The sequence below is a fragment of the Pantherophis guttatus genome, chromosome 5 (genome assembly GCF_059756535.1).
Source record: "Pantherophis guttatus breed Tessera chromosome 5, ASM5975653v1, whole genome shotgun sequence".
In the NCBI taxonomy this organism is placed as follows: domain Eukaryota; kingdom Metazoa; phylum Chordata; class Lepidosauria; order Squamata; family Colubridae; genus Pantherophis; species Pantherophis guttatus.
In genome coordinates this window covers 53,557,659-53,574,033 of record NC_142067.1, presented here as the reverse complement: position 1 = coordinate 53,574,033, position 16,375 = coordinate 53,557,659, and the positions used below count along the sequence as shown (strand labels likewise).

The 16,375-nt window shown below is 35.8% G+C and overlaps 1 protein-coding gene across 2 annotated transcripts in view; it reads right to left on the bottom strand.

The window, feature by feature from the left end:
• Nucleotides 1-16,375, bottom strand: part of DOP1B (DOP1 leucine zipper like protein B) — a 60,932-nt gene that overhangs the window by 30,680 nt on the left and 13,877 nt on the right. For both annotated transcript variants that reach the window (XM_034440282.3, XM_034440330.3), the window contains exons 6-15: nt 15,787-15,885; nt 13,454-13,577; nt 12,983-13,092; nt 12,084-12,198; nt 11,026-11,146; nt 9,873-9,992; nt 8,008-8,107; nt 4,867-5,058; nt 1,913-2,603; nt 916-1,187 (exon numbers count right to left, since the gene is read on the bottom strand). In XM_034440282.3, coding sequence (XP_034296173.2) covers nt 916-1,187; nt 1,913-2,603; nt 4,867-5,058; nt 8,008-8,107; nt 9,873-9,992; nt 11,026-11,146; nt 12,084-12,198; nt 12,983-13,092; nt 13,454-13,577; nt 15,787-15,885 — 1,944 coding nt within the window. The remainder of the gene's footprint in view (nt 1-915; nt 1,188-1,912; nt 2,604-4,866; nt 5,059-8,007; nt 8,108-9,872; nt 9,993-11,025; nt 11,147-12,083; nt 12,199-12,982; nt 13,093-13,453; nt 13,578-15,786; nt 15,886-16,375) is intronic.

Sequence of the window (16,375 nt, the reverse complement as noted above, 5' to 3'; positions counted from 1 at the left end):
GCCACTACAATGCTTAGTTACCTTAATAAAGAATACTGATTGTAGGTTATTTTTGATGGCATTGTCATATGCCATTGTAAATTACTGTTTTCTTTCCATTTTTGTTTCTGCTCCTTCAACATCTCTAGTACGGTGCCTTTAATTCAGTGATTCTCAAACAGTTATCCTTGGCACAATAGGGCCATGTTGTTCACTAGTTACAGAAAAGCCTCTTGTGTCCACTCAATCCCGTTTCTCCATATTCATTGCCAATCGACTAACTCACTGAAGCCTACAATAATACATGCAACAACATGAATACTATAATAGAGGCTGACTTCATTACCAAAGTTGCCCCGACTAGTTACTGACTATGGCTCAACATGTATTGTGCTAGCTTGAATTGCGACCTTACATCAGTTATCTAAAAAGAATAGGATAAATAAGAAATATGTCAACAAAAATCTAAACTGGGCTGGAGAATCACTTAATCACTTAATCGTAGCTCCTTAGTACTTATAGTATTTTACTGAATTGGTTGCTAATCAAGTTTGCGCTCAGAGTTATTATGCCATTGGTTTTGGATAGTAATTATGGATTAAAATATACAAAATATCATTTCATAAGACTAAAGACTAATAATAAAGGAAAGATGAGAAGGCCTGTTGTAATGGAACTATAAATGTGATACTGTTTGCTAAACCTGTGAGTTCCCATGATGTTAAAGGCAAAAATGTAGGGAAAGAGTATTTGTTTAACTGGCTATCCCCACACCTGCTTAAGTAGCTCTATTATTTTGTTGACTTAGTTTAAGTAAGGAAAGTAACAACAAATACTATTGGCTATCTTCAGTTAATAATGACAATAATATGAGTTGTAAATATTCCATTGTCTCATATGCACAAATGTCTTAGGTGGAAAAAAAAAGCACAGCACCTGATAGAAATCAGTTTTTTCTGAAATTAGCTTTAGGATTCCAGGAGCAATAGGAGGAATTGTGACCATCTGCAGTCTTCCAAAGAAGGGGTTTTGCCCAGGAATTTTATATCGCTTAATTCTGTCTTCAATAACCAATGCCAGTGACTGGGAATGGTTGATGACTTCTAGCAGTACAGAAATTGCCAAATTCTGAATGTAGCAGTCATTAACACAGCAACATATTGTCATCAAGGATTTAAGCCACAAGGGAAAACTGGATTCACTGCCTCCTAATGAAAGTGATAAAGAGTTTGGTGCATTAGTCAAACAATCATTAACTGGTGATTTGAAAAGTATAAAAATGACGTTCTATTCATCTATTCATATTGAATTGTGTTTATTAAATTTATATTTAGTGTGTATTAATCTTTTTAGTGTATATTCAACTATTAAATCTCAGTATTTCTATTTGGGAGTGTATACAGATGACCTATTATTCCAACAGTTTTATGAATACTTCTTTTCCTAGTGGCATTCAATATTCCAAAGCTACCAAGAATGCTTAGTCTCTTTGAACTATTTTCTTACACATATACGGTGGTTCTTAATATGAAATAGCTCTATTTCTGCAATTATTGAAAAACATGCCAGTAACTCTTAATTTTTCATAAACTTTACTTTGATGTTAATCCGGCTGGTACACATTGTCTAATTTTACTAGTGGTGGCATTTTACCTGATAATATGCTGATTACGTTATTCAACAAATTATTAAATTAAGCAATTCTTAATTGATTTTGCAAGAGAAACATAGAAATATCATCCACAGATGACCATATACTTTCACTGAATAGTAGGATCCAATGTATTCAATGTGTATTCAACTCCTTAATTATATATATAGATGTATAGATTTTAGGTTAGCATTTGTGAATATTTCCCTTGAGAGTCTCCTTATTTTGCATTCTTCTGTGATGTAAATTATCAGAATGCTAGAATGAGAATGTTTTTCTTACCAGGCACTTGAAAGAGTGACAAATGCAACAGTTCGGATTCTTCTTCAGAAAGATAAACCGGAAATGTAGTGCAATCCAGTAAGAGATAGCACAGAGCTGAAAAGGTCTCTCTGCAATCCTCTCGTGTAGCTCCCAAATCAAATGTAACTTGATCAAGGTCCCAATCTTTCTCTTCTTTATCCCTTGGATTATCACATTCATCAGAAGGGGAGGAAGGCTTCAGATCTTTCTGTTTAAAAGGTGATCCTCGTACGGTGAAGAAATCTGATAGCATTCGCTTCAACTGAGGCACCACTATCTGCCTGGATTCATACAAATTCTTTTTGTCCTCAGTATTTATGGTAACTTGGTAATTATTCTCTTTGTTATTTCCTTGACTGACATGGACTTTTGAAACATTGTCATTATTGGAATTCTGTAAATGAATCTCAAATATATGTTTACTGGCAAATTTGGCAGCCAGTTCCTGGATATAGTGCAAAGTCATCTGCATGTTTCCACCCTTTTTCCAGACATCATCTTTGTCAGGGATTATCCTAGGTATCCTCAAATGCTGTAACAGTTCAGGAGATGAAGCGCTAAGAGCAATGCCGCTGTCTTCAGATTTTATTGAAGGTAAAGGAATGTCTTCTTCATCTTCTAGCGCCTTGGATTCTGAACTTATTTCCTGGTTGTCATCCTTTACAGGACTCTGCAATATTGCAATGAATACGTCTAGTACATAAGTATGTATTTATTTTATACGACAGCAAAAGAAAACCTTATGTAAGAATAAATATATCCTTTAGAGTTAAGAAGACATGTATTAAAAGTTAACATTCAAATTCTTGCTTAAGTATTCAATTGAACTTGCACAGGCAACCTTCAGTTCCAAAGCCCCAGATGGCCTTGCATTCCTTTCTGCAGCCTTCAGTGCTTCTGGGGACCATAACTGCCAAAATATGGGACTAGAGAGGTTTTTTTGTCATTTTGAGGTAGAAGATAGATTAATCTATAGTATGAACCCTAAAACTGGACTATTAATGTTTAAAAAAGAAACAAAGAGGACCTCTCAAATTTTTCCCAACTCATTCTCACCCATGTGTGATGTAACCCCACCACTCCAGCTTTTACCTCAAAAGGTTAAGTGCAGTCCTTGGGTGCTAAATGCTTACTTGGTCCAATTTGGTCCTCTCCTTCTGAGAATGTCAATCGGTCCTACCTCTTTTTCTATTTGACTTTCATTAATACAGCCACAAGCATTTTTTGCTTTGTAAAACTGGATGCCAAATATGCTTTATATTTTGCACAATACAAGAATGTTCAATGGTACAAGAACCTTAATAAAGCATAGTCTGAGATTACATGAATAGCTGCACCAATGCTCATAAACATGTGAACACAATAATCCAAAAATAGAACAGGAAAAAAAATTAATATGTACACCTCTTAATCTCAAAGGTTTAGAAATAAGAATCAACTATTACTTTAAAACAAAAAAATTCCTGCTCCAAGAAATAAGTAAAAATCTGTTTTTTAAGTATCTTTCCCTACAATGTATTTAAATAAGCACAGTTTTAGTCCATACTGTATTATAATTTCCTATATAGATATTGGAATTGTAGTATTATTATAAAATAAATGTTGTTGTGGAGAACTGATAGTTTTCACAGCTAAATGAACAATTTCCATTTTATGCCAACTATCAGCATGCAGCCACCAGAATCACTCTGGTGATTCTGAAATACAAATATACATGGTATGGCCTTGGTAAGTAAATAAACTTGCTTTCGTGGTGTGGAGACAATAACTTGGTCCTTAACACCAATAAGATCAAGGAGCTTATAGTGGACTATAGAAGGAATAGATCAGACTTCCAGCCCTTGCTTAACAATGGAAACCAAGTGGAGTAATTGGCCAGTTTTAAGTTTCTGGGTGTTAACATAAAAGAGGATCTGACCTGGGGCGCTCACATTGCAGCACTGGTCAAAAAGGTCAGCAGAGATTATACTACCTAAGACTTCTCAGGAAACAACAACTGAATGAAAAACTACTGGTGACCTTCTACCACTGCACTATAGAGCTTATTTTAACTTACTGCACCTCTGTATGGTTTGCCAATTGCACTGTGGCAGATAGGACAGCACTTAACGGCATTGCCTAGAGCCGTGATGGCGAACCTATGGCATAGGTGGCACGCAGCGCCCTCTCTGTGGGCATGTGAGCTGTCGCTCCAGTTCAGCTCTGCCACGCATGCATGCGTGCCTCCTGCCGGCCAGCTGATCGTCAGGTCTCTGCTGCGCATGTGCAGGGGGCTGGGCGCATGCGGGGGGGCATGCACATGCACGTGGGATGAGTGTGGGGGAGTGTGTGCATGCACGGAGTGGGGTGTGTGCGGGCTGCGAGCACATGTGGGGCACATGTGGGGGTGCATGCGCATGTGGGGGGGGCGTATGTGTGGGGACCATGAGCTCATTGCATTTTGGGACTTAGGGCATGTGTGTGCATTCGCGCACACATGCTTTGGGCACTCGGTCCAGAAATGGTTAGCCATCAGTGGCTTAGAGGATCATTGGTTGCTCTCTCCTCTTTGGAAGAATTTTATAGCTGCCTTAAGAAAGTTCAAAACATTGTTAAAGATCCATCTCATCCTGGGCACCCTTTTTTTGAACTATTACCATTTGGCGGACAGTACAGGATAATAAAAACAAGGACAAATAGGCTGAAAAACAGCTTCTATCCCAGGGCAGTAACTATATTGAATTCTACTGTATCGTGCAATACTAATACAATATCAGGTTTTCAATTCAATTGTATAGAATGAGAAGGATGTGTGTTTGTGTTTTATATTTATAATTATAATGTACACCGAAGATGGCATTTAATTTCGTTGTATGAGTGCAATGACAATAAAGTAAACCTAACTTAACTTAAACTTATACAAAAATTGGTCAGAAAAACATAGTAATACTTACAGAGTCTGAGCTTCCAGTTTCAGTACTCAGGTAGGCAGATGGCATTTGCACTTTACTAAGCACTTTAAAGCATGTTCTTAACATGTATGTGAGCTCTGATAAACTTAGTACTTCCATGTTTTCAAGAAGACTTTGCACCATACAGCTGAGCATTTGTGGCAGATACAGAGACTGTACTTCAGAATAAAGTTCCTACAAAAACAAGATGGTTTAAAAAGCACTTTAAAAAGACTTGAAATTAAATCCAAATAAAATGAGAAAATAAAATCAAGCCTTGACAGTGGGATTGCATCAGCTCAGTAATTCTGGCAGCACTTTAGCAATGGCAAAAAAAGTAACAATTGTGTAATTGTGTCTCAGTTGTGAGTGCTCTGAAGCCAGTCAGACCTTGCTGAATCATAACATAATATGATGCTTTGGGATCCTGTGGAAGACTGTTCTTCAATTGGTTAATAGTTGGGAACCAGCCTTGGCAAAGTATTATCATATTACAGCAATAATGCAAGAATCATTACTAGGCATTCATTAATGTGGAATTAAATTCAATATATCGGCTTATATTTTAAAGAAATACCCAAGCCAATACACATAGGCCTTGGCTGTCCCCCATGAGTTCATCTGGATATTAAGCCATGGGGATGGACCCCAGACTTATTTTGTTGATCAGGACTCTCTATACTAATACGGCAATTAGAGTCAGATATGCGGCAAATGGGGCCTCAACAAACAGCATACCGACAACTAGAGGAATGAGGCAGGGCTGCCTGCTGGGCCCTACTCTTTCTAACCTTTATATAAATGATATCCCAGCGCAGATGGAAGATCTTCTGACGCATAGCCCCCAAATAGGCTCAAGATTTATTAATGTATTAATGTATGCCGATGACTTAGTGCTATTTTCCAGAACCCAAATAGGGATGAGGAGACTTCTCGCCAAGCTCTCACATTATTGTACTACAAACCATTTGACTATAAATGTAGCTAAATCAAAAGTTTTAGTCTTTGGCAATAAGAATAAAAAGCATAACTGGCATATTAATGACACAAAGATTGACCAAGTTACCCAATATACCTATCTTGGAATTGTTTTTTCCAGTGCAGGTGGTTGGACTCTGCACCATCAATACCTTTCTCAAAAAGTCAGAGCTGGGGCAAGCCTTGTATCCAAATTAAGTAAACGTATTCAACCAACCTCGATTTTACCAATGCGTAAAGTCTTTCAGGCTAAACTTGTTCGGATTATGCTCTACGGTGCCGAAATCTGGGGTCTTACAGAGGCCCCCATATTGGAGAGAACTCAAAATAATTTGTTAAGGAGGATGCTGGGGGTAAACAATTCCACTTTGGCGGCAGCTGTCAGAGCTGAATTGGGACATTTTTTACTGCACACCTACACAATTACTAGGGCGGTAGCCTACTGGCTAAAAATGACTCAGATGGAAGCCAGCAGACTTCCCAAAATCTGCCTAGAGGAACAGCAGATTTCAAATCCTCAAAGGTATTCCTGGCTAACTTGGCTGTCAGAAATATTGAATCGATATGGCATAGGGTTCCCGTTGTGTGATACACTGAAGCAAGTTAAACAATGGATTAAAAATAAATGGACATGGCAACTCTTTCAACTAATCACTCCCTTAAGCTTCTGACAGTAGTTAAAACAACTTTTACCCTGGAAAAATATTTACATCTAGAAATGCCATCAGTGGAGAGAGAGCTATTTGTCAAGTTTAAATTTGAACTTTTAGATACCAATGTCAAATTCGGCCGTTATGGGAAAATCCCGTATGACGAAAGAACATGTATATGTGGGGCAAACGTTGTGGAGGATACGGCGCATATAATATTTGAATGTAGGTTGTATGAGGAAGTAAGAAAACAATATCTGTCCCCAATTATAAATAAATTTCCCCACTGGAATGTAAGGCATAAATTATCATTTCTATTGAAGGCAGATTCTCCTCCCCTGGTAAGGGCTATTACTCGCTACCTTAAAAGGATGACAGCAATACGAGCCAGTTATATCGAAAAGAATTTCATTGATTATAAGAGAGATGAGCTGAGTTAGAGAGGAGCTATCTTATTTGGGTTATCTAGTTTTGGAAATCTAGTTACTGAACTTCGATATTGTTAAATTTTAAATGTCATATATCATATATTTTTAGATTGTTATTTCTGTAACTGTTTGTTTTATCTTTATCTTTTTTTTTTTTTTGAAAAGGCCTTCGGGCTATTCAATAAAAAAAAAGAACTATCTGGATATTAAGGCCTCCAAAAGTCCTTCTAGTTATTCTTGCTTGCAAAATATACAAAAGAATGAAGGCTATTGCTTAGCGCATTGTAAGCCGCCCTGACTCTCCGGAGAAGGGCGGCATATAAATCAATTTTTTTTAAAAAAAAAAAATCCCACTTGTTTGGCTAATGAAAATAAGATTTTTTCCTTTTTATATTTTTTCTCTTTTTTATTGAATACATATAAACAAATAAGATGCAGTAGGAAAAAAATAAGAATAAAATACATATCAATAAACAAAGGGTTTACAGATGTCATGGAGGGTATATTGTGCCATTTTTCCTGTCATTAATTATGAATAACTGAATATATTGTTTCAAAAGGATAAAAAATTGCTATTAAACAATGAATATTAGTAACTATGATTAAAACAGTGTAAGTAAACAAATGAAATTATGAATTATAATAATTCCTGTCCACATTCCTAAAGACTATTTAATTTAGACATGCTATAAAATTGAAGCAGAATGTAAGCATAATGAAAACCAATTCTTGGTGATAGCACAAATCTATGTCTTGAGAATAAGGTAAAGATATTGGTTACGAACTGTAGAATAAATTTCAGCTGCAAGTGGTCTTTCTTATCTCAAGTTTTATGTTATTTGTTGATTAGCTGAATTGTTTTGTAGTTTTATTCCTTTCTGCTGATTGCTGCTTGTTTTGTAGAATGACATTAAATGTTTTTATAATTTAACATAGCATAGAAATATATTATATCAAAAAATAACTCTAAATAGTGGAACTATACCCCTGCATAAAGATTTCCTTTGGCAAGTAGAACACATCTATACATATTGAGGAAATAATTTACATAAATGGCTTAAGAGACAAAATTAAACATTTTGACTTACCAGTGGTATCACATCTAGAAGAAATACTGTTAATGTGCAGAGTTCCGAAATTGTTGCATCATTAGTTAGCAGTTGTGTCTGTGTGGATTTATTTTTGTCGCTGAAAAAAAGATGGCTTTTTTTAAAAAAAAAGCCTTTTCATTCAAGTTTGATCATAATGCAATTTTCAATAGAAATGCAATTAAAAACAGTAGCACATAAAACATACATTGAACTGGTTATGTGGTTCTTCCAAAGACATTTTTAAAACCCATTTTCTCTAGATACTATTCTTTTGTTTCTCAAATCAAGCACAGTATTTTCTAAAACATAGTAGAAAGCATATTTTAGTAGATATTAGGTAACCTATGCTCTGTTGGGTCATTGTTTCATAGATATTTACTTATATAAAGAGAAAAGAATGACCCTGGGTGGGCAAAAAAACAGTGGGTACAGGAGTGACTTCTGACTTACTGCTGGCTTCCCCATTGAGCTTCCTTGTGGGAATTTTGCCGGGAACATCAAAAACCTCCTCCCTCCTCCCCTCCCCCCTCCTTCCCTTTCAATCAACAAAATGAGAAACTCCAACCAAAGGAAGAAGATTGTACTGAAACTGAACATAATAAGGAACAATTAATTAACACAGAAAATGAACCTTTACAGACAGGCCAATGACAAATTGTCATTCATAGAAGGGAAAAAACCTCAAACTCAATCCAGTCTAGCACTACTGGAGCTAAACGATCAATTTCATAACCTTTCCTTGGAAAAAAATGTGCAGACACCTGAAGAGGAGACATCATCAAGGATACCAATTGCACAGGGAAAAAAAAGGGACTACAGGTGGTATTTTCTTCTACTCCCAACGAAAGGTAGGCATCCAACAAGGGAACACAGAACTTTTGAAGTAAATTACTGGCTTAGAAGATGATGCCACTGAGAGAACTTTGGAATCCTAGACTATGGTCTATAATACCTACATGAGGGGTTTCTGGAAGGGGATGGGCTACATCTCACAATAATGGGTAAAATGTCACCAATTGTAACTGGCTGACCAACCACACTCAACATGAAGTCCTCAATGTAACTACTTCTACATGGAGAGAAGCATGCAATTTTGTCTTAGCCAGTACTCATACACATCTTCATAAAATATTTAGATTTTGGGATAGAAGGGGAATTGATCAAATTTGCAGATGATACTAATCTGGGAGGAATAGCCAGCACTTTAGAACAATGATTCCTAACGTTTCTGGCTCTGCAGACTGACAGTGGCAGTGGGACAGCAGGGGCAGGTGATAGTTTCACATGTGAACCCTTCATTTGCATTGCCTGATTCCAAATGGGCCGTGTTCTAGTATCAGTCTGCAAACCAGGGGTTGGGGACCCCTGCTTTAGAAGATAGGCTCAAGATCCAGAAGGATCTTGATTGGCTTGTACACTGGGTCTTATTCATTAAAATGCAATTCAGTGGTGAGACAGCAGTAACTGTGACAGGGATCTAGAAGTACCACTTAAATATGAGCCAGTAGTGCGGTGCAACTGCCAAAAATACCCCAATGCAGTTCTAGGCTGCATTAACAGATAATATCAAGGTCAGTACTACTTTATACTGCACGATAAAACTACACTTGGAATGCTGTGTCCAGTTTTGATTACCATGATATAAAAAATATGTTGAAAGTTTAGAAAGGGTGCAGAGACAAGCAACAAAGATGAGAGACAGATAGTTGCCTGAGATGGTACTCTGAAATTTATTGGAAGTCAATGTGGCTTGCAAAGCAGTGATATTGCATGGCATTTGTATTCTGAATTTAAGATAAATTTATTACTGTTCCCCTATTATTCTCTTATCTCCAAAGCAAAAATACAAGATCTGTAACTACCTTAAGCAGTCCTCAATGCAACCAGTCATATAATCCCACAGAAAATCTGTATTTAAGGATGTGATCAACATGTTAGCTGTTTTAACAATCTCAGATGCATTCTTGTTTTCTTTTATTGCACTAAAAAGAGAATCAACAGTATTTAGTAAATATATGCAGAGGAAATATATTTTTAAAGTAAGGCATATTATGTTAATAATAAATAAACATATTTTAAGGTGATGGTACAAAACGTGTAACTAGATATTCAGAAATGAAGCTGAAAACTTAAATTCATACCTGTCCTAAAATTTAAGTCTGAGTTATAGGATGGGCCAAGGTTAGCACCACTCTTTTCCAACATAACCATTCTTCTTTTACATTCAAGCAGTATTATGGGGTTTATTTTAACTGGTAGTCCTTTTTCTGAAAGCCCCATTGCCTCTTGAAAAAGCACCTTTAGGACAACCATGACCTGGATGACTAAGAACCTCCATAGACATTTTAACTGCTAATTCTGTAGCATTTTTCCAGGGGGATTAAAGAATCTCAATTTATTAAGATTACTGGGAATACACTGTTTCAATTAAATTGCTTTAAGTATGTCCAGTAGCAGTAGCCACAACAGCTTTATGGATGAACTTATCCAGATGAACTTGTTAAGCCATTATTACTTTTTTTGCCCTCAAGTCAGTATTGGTTCTTTTGAGACTTCATGGATAAAAGCAATCAGTTTGGTAATATGTTTAGCAGTGATTTGCTACTGTTTTCTTCCTTGAACTGAGAGTGAGTGACTGGTTCCAAATCACCTGACTTTATGACTGAGACAGAATTAGAACTCACGGTCTCCCAGTTTCTACCCCAATGCCTTTAGCCATTGTAACAAACTGGTTTTATGTTAACACAGACAAATTCATATTTCTGATAGACTTTTGCAACTACTAATTTAGCAGAGACCCCCATAGAAAGTCTCCTTTAGCAGTAGAAAAGGACACTACCTTAGCTTGCAAAATGCTCAAATTACTTTCAAGGCATGTTTTGAAGAACTGGATACATGAAAATATGTAATTCTGATCAGAAATATAGCAGCAGTATCCAGCAACCGGAAAAAAATAATCGATGTATAATTTATTTATTTATTTAGCTACTTAAGTAAACAGAAAACAAACTATACCTTGTAAGGACATTCCCAGTTTGACTATAGCTAAGTTTAAGATCAGAACCCAATGTTTCCTTGCAATATCTATAGAATGCTCTGATCACTTCAAGAAACAAGTCCGCAATGACTAGTGGGCCTACAATAAGGGAAATATAAAGGAATCCAATATTTAAAGACTTATTTACACATGTGAATAATCTTACTATAAAGTTATATTGACACAACTTCTTCTTTGCAGTTCAATGTATTATTACATACAGTAAATTTAAGAACGTTGTTAGGATTTCACACATATGATTAGCAATGTGACTAGAACAGAATCTCAATATTACACATAGATCAGTTTTATGTTAACTATATTTATTTTGCAGAAGCAGCAGCCTCAGTTGATACATCAATTGAATTATGCAAGTGTTCTTTTTTATGCTTTTATGAAGGAAATTTAATATCAGATTTCTGGTTTCTATGTACTTTTTCATTTGTTACGTCTATTCTCAGACCAAGTCCTCAACCTTCCTGGCTTGGTGCACCGGCAGGAGGGAGAGGGATGATTCTGTGTGAGCGGCAGGCATGTGTGTGAGTGCATGCAACTCCATTTGGGCATGAGCGCCTGCCACTCATGCAAATGGACCTTCGTGCATGAGCACCTACTGCTTGAGCAAGTGGAGCTGTGCATGCACACATCTCGCCCACTGCTTGCGCCACCTGGTAGTGAGGCCACGATCCAGGGGTTGGGAACCCCTAGCCTAAACCATTTTCTCAAACAATGACAGACACCTAGCAGTAATTAAGTATGATAGAATATGTTATGTCTCTGAATGAAGATAGGAATATCAGAAAACAAGCTATGGAGAGATGTATAGTATTTCTTTCCATGCTGTATTCAAATTAATAATGAATGTAAGAAATATTGAAGAACATTGAAGTTGTATTTAGATAATGTTAACTTAAATGATTGACCAGCATCTATGTCAAGTGATAAATTATCACATGCTTTTCAATAGAAACCTGTGTTTGTCCATACTGTGATTTAGCACATTTAGTTCTTGAAGAAAAGTTTCTCTTTCTCTTACCTATTTCAGGCTTGTCAAGTAGGCTTATGAGAATGCGGAATGGCTTCAAATATGCATGGTGCTGTTCTTCCAAGTCAGATTCTGAAAATTTCTGATGTAGTATTTCAATTAAACCCTATTAATCAAAGAAAAAAACATTGACAACCGTGCAAATTAGTTTTTCTCTGCCTTTTAAATAATTTTAGCTAATTTTTATTAGTAATTATTTATTATTAAAAATCCAATAAATTAATTTGAAAAATTCAACACTATTCTTAAAATGACACTATAAATTAATTAACTCCTGTAGGAGAAGGAAAACACTGCATTTAAATTGAACGGAACTAAAATTTTAGGAAGAAAAAAGGACAATTGCAGTTAATTCAGCCCGTATCAGAAAATCAATCAGAAGATACTTTTACTCCTAGTTTCCAGATTTTTCATCGCTTTCTTTTTGATCTTGCTTTTTCAAGCACTATTCCATTATACAGGTAGTCCTCAACTTACAATCACAATTAAGTCCAACTTTTCAGTTGCTAAGTGAGACATTTGTTAAGTTTATTTTGCCCCATTTTACAACCTTTCGTGCCATAGTTGTTAACTGAATCACTGCAGTTGTTAAGTTAGTAACATGATTGTTAAGTGAATTGGCTTCCCCATTGACCTTGCTTGTCAGAAGGTCACAATATCATGTGACCTTCACATGAAGGTCACATAATCACATGACCCTGGGACACTGCAAACATCATAAATATGAGTCAGTTGCCGAGTGTCTGAATTTTCACTTTTCCATTTAAGATTCTGAAAGCTGGTTTTATATAATAGTAGCCAGAACCAGTAGCAACAACAATTTATTAATCTAATATTAGACTGTCACCACTTAATGAAGTCATCTTTTAAAGAGTATAATATGGACCTACCTCAACTAAAAGTTCTTTGGAGTATTTTTCAAAAAAAATGTGGCCATAATCTTCTAAGGATGCATTAATAGATAGCTCTGGTACAGAAGCCCTTCCTTTGATATCAGAACCTTAAAAAAGATAATTGTAACAAGAAAAAATATACAATATAGCATTATAGTTTTAATTAATAAAACAAGAAATCATAGCAAAACATGAACATTTCTTTTCCTATTGCTCCACCGCTATTTCTTGCCATTAGGATTGCATCAGTTATCTTCAGCTCTGTTGCATTTGATATGCACATGATACTTCCTTTCCAGGGAAGTATTTTGAGGACAAAGAATAACAGATATTTCTTTGTAAGAATATAAATTAGATTACTGTACACTATTTGAGATTTAATATCTCAACCCCTACCTTATTCTGAAAAATAATTTCAGAATAATTAAAGAATGCAAAAAAAACCCCCAACTATATGTGGTACCATACCTAGCAACCATGAATATAGTCTTCGGTTTAGTGACATATCTCTTCTTAAGAGAGTTTGTGCAGCTGCTGAAAGAATATGAACCACATCAGATCTATGCAATGGAATAGCACTCTCATTTGGGTCCTAAACAAAGAATCAACAAGTCAGCTGAAACCACATGTCTTTTAACAAAAACTAAAGCACAGCAGAAAATGCAGAAGAAAACCACACAATACCAGCAACATTAAGAATATTATCATTCACACAATTCATACTCCTATACTGTACATAATTCACAATTTGTAAAGAAATGTCTGAGGATTGCATTAGACAGTAGTAGGTTGCCTATAAGCTATTAAGCTATCGATTTTTTCAATATGTTATATTGATTTTTTTACAATATATTGCTATATTGCTTCCCATGAAGCCACATCTTGAAACAGTTTAGAAATATAAAATAAAAGTTGTTAAAATAAATGCATTAAAACAATAAGATATGTATTAAAAATAATATTTTTTAAAATTCATTTTTCATTTTCTGTGGGGATGGCATTAAGAATGTTATCATTCACACAATTCATACTTCTATACTGTACATAATTCACAATTTGTAAAGAAATGTCTGAGAATTGTATTAGACAGTAGTAGGTTGCCTATAAGCTATTGTTTTGTACCTGCCCCTATTAAGCTATTGATTTTTTCAATACGTTATTATTGATTTTTTACAATATATTGCTATATTGCTTACCATGAAGCCACAGTTTAGCTTCATGGGAAGCTAAAGCAGCAAAGCAGTTGAAACAGTTTAGAAATATAAAAATCGTTAAAATAAATGCATTAAAACAATAAGATATGTATTAAAAATATTATTTTTTAAAATTAATTTTTCATTTTCTGTGGGAATAGTGGGTTGGAAAATGAGAACCAAACAAAATTATTCATTAGAATAAAAGTTACCTTGTTAGATTGGCCCAAGATACATTTTAATCCATTGTTTTTCATAATAGTTAGCCAGTTCCTCTCTCCCACTATTATTGCAATGCTCTCTACATGGGGCTCCCCTTGAGGAGCACCCGGAGGCTCCAGCTGGTCCAGAATGCGGCCGCGCGGGTGGTTATGGGAGCGACGTGGCGCTCCCATGTGACCCACCTCCTGCGCGAGTTGCACTGGCTCCCGGTGGTCTTCCGGGTGCGCTTCAAGGTTTTGGTTACCACCTTTAGAGCGCTCCATGGCTTAGGACCGGGGTATCTACGAGACCACCTTCTGCCACCAGTAGCCTTTCACCGACCAGTACGTTCCCATAGAGAGGGGCTCCTCAGGGTGCTGTCGGCCAAACAGTGTCGACTGGCGGCCCCCAGGGGGAGAGCCTTCTCTGTGGGGGCACCCGCCATCTGGAACGAGCTCCCCCTGGAGATACGGAGGATCCCGGACCTGCGCGCTTTCTGCCGTGCCATCAAAACATTTCTTTTCCAGCAGGCTGGCCTGGCCTAACCTCTTTTTTAAACTGTTTTTAAATTTTTTAAAAATTTTTAAATTTTAAATTTGTCTTATGAATTTGGGGTGTTTTAAATTTTGTTTTCCGGGCCAATTATTTAATTGTATTTTAATGGTTTTTTAACATTTGTATTATATGTATTTTATTTGGCTGTTCACCGCCCTGAGTCCTTCGGGAGTAGGGCGGTATACAAATTCAATAAATAAATAAATAAATAATAAAAATTTCTCTCAGTTGGGCTTTGGAGAAATGCTACCCTCATTGTTGACTTGGAGATAACAATGAATCAAGACTATCTCAAGTGGATACCACCAGAACCTAATGATTTGTTACAGTGAAGTCTGTCCAAATATATGTTATTGATACCTTGATTTGTCTTAAATAGTAAACAACTAGTTATTGAACACAAATATACATAGGAGTAATCTTACCAGGAATCTTCCATGATATTTTGTAAACAAAGGTAAATATGAACGGAGATAAATATTCAATCATCCAGGTCATGGTTATCCCAAAGGTGCTTTTCAAAAGGCAACTGAACTTTCTTGGTTTTTTTCCCTTGAAAACATTTCACTTCTCATCCAAGAAGCTTCTTCAGTTCTGACTGAATGGTGGGGAATAGAAGAATTTATATTCTTTGCAGTCATCTGATCATTAATACTCTGAAGGTCACCATTAGCATTCTGAGTCATTGAGGCTACTTAGAGATTTATCTGTAATCTTAAGGTCACCTGAATCAGGATGCTTATTTACAGAAGCAAAACGTTTTCAAGGAAAAAAATCCAAGGAAGTCCAATTGCCTTTTGAAAAGCACCTTTGGGAAAGTCAAAAATAATTGAATAAAAATAATTTGCTTACCAAAGAAGAATATAATGGGAAAAAGAAGAGAACCACTTCCAAAGTGTTTCTTTGTACAAGAACATTTGAATCCAGCATCGACACACAAATAGCTTGTATCTAGAAAAAAAGTGAAATGACATTTGATATAACCCCCAGTAGATTGATCATTTCCTTTTCCTCTGTAGACTGGCACTTCATGACAAAAGTGTAGTAGGAATTGATTTTTAAAATCCAGCAGTTCTCAATTTTAAATCTTTTTCCACATCGTAATCAGAAAATTAATTAACTTACATTCTGAATGAAAAAAAAAAGAAAGAAAACGTTTCCTCAGCTAATTAAAAAATAAGATGATACAGGGATTATTTTGTGGACTCCCTTCCCCAAATTATTTGAGGAATGTGTCCACTGAAAAGGAATAATAGAACTATACCTTAAACTCAGAATCATGTTAAATTATTCAACAATTAAAGACAAAATGATATGTTAGCAACTTTTTTTTTAAGAGCTGGCATACAATAAGAGGGGAGGTCAAATTTTTCAGAGTGGAAATAGTTTGTTAACAATCAAAACTTAATGTATTTATACACTTAATATATTTGCTCACATT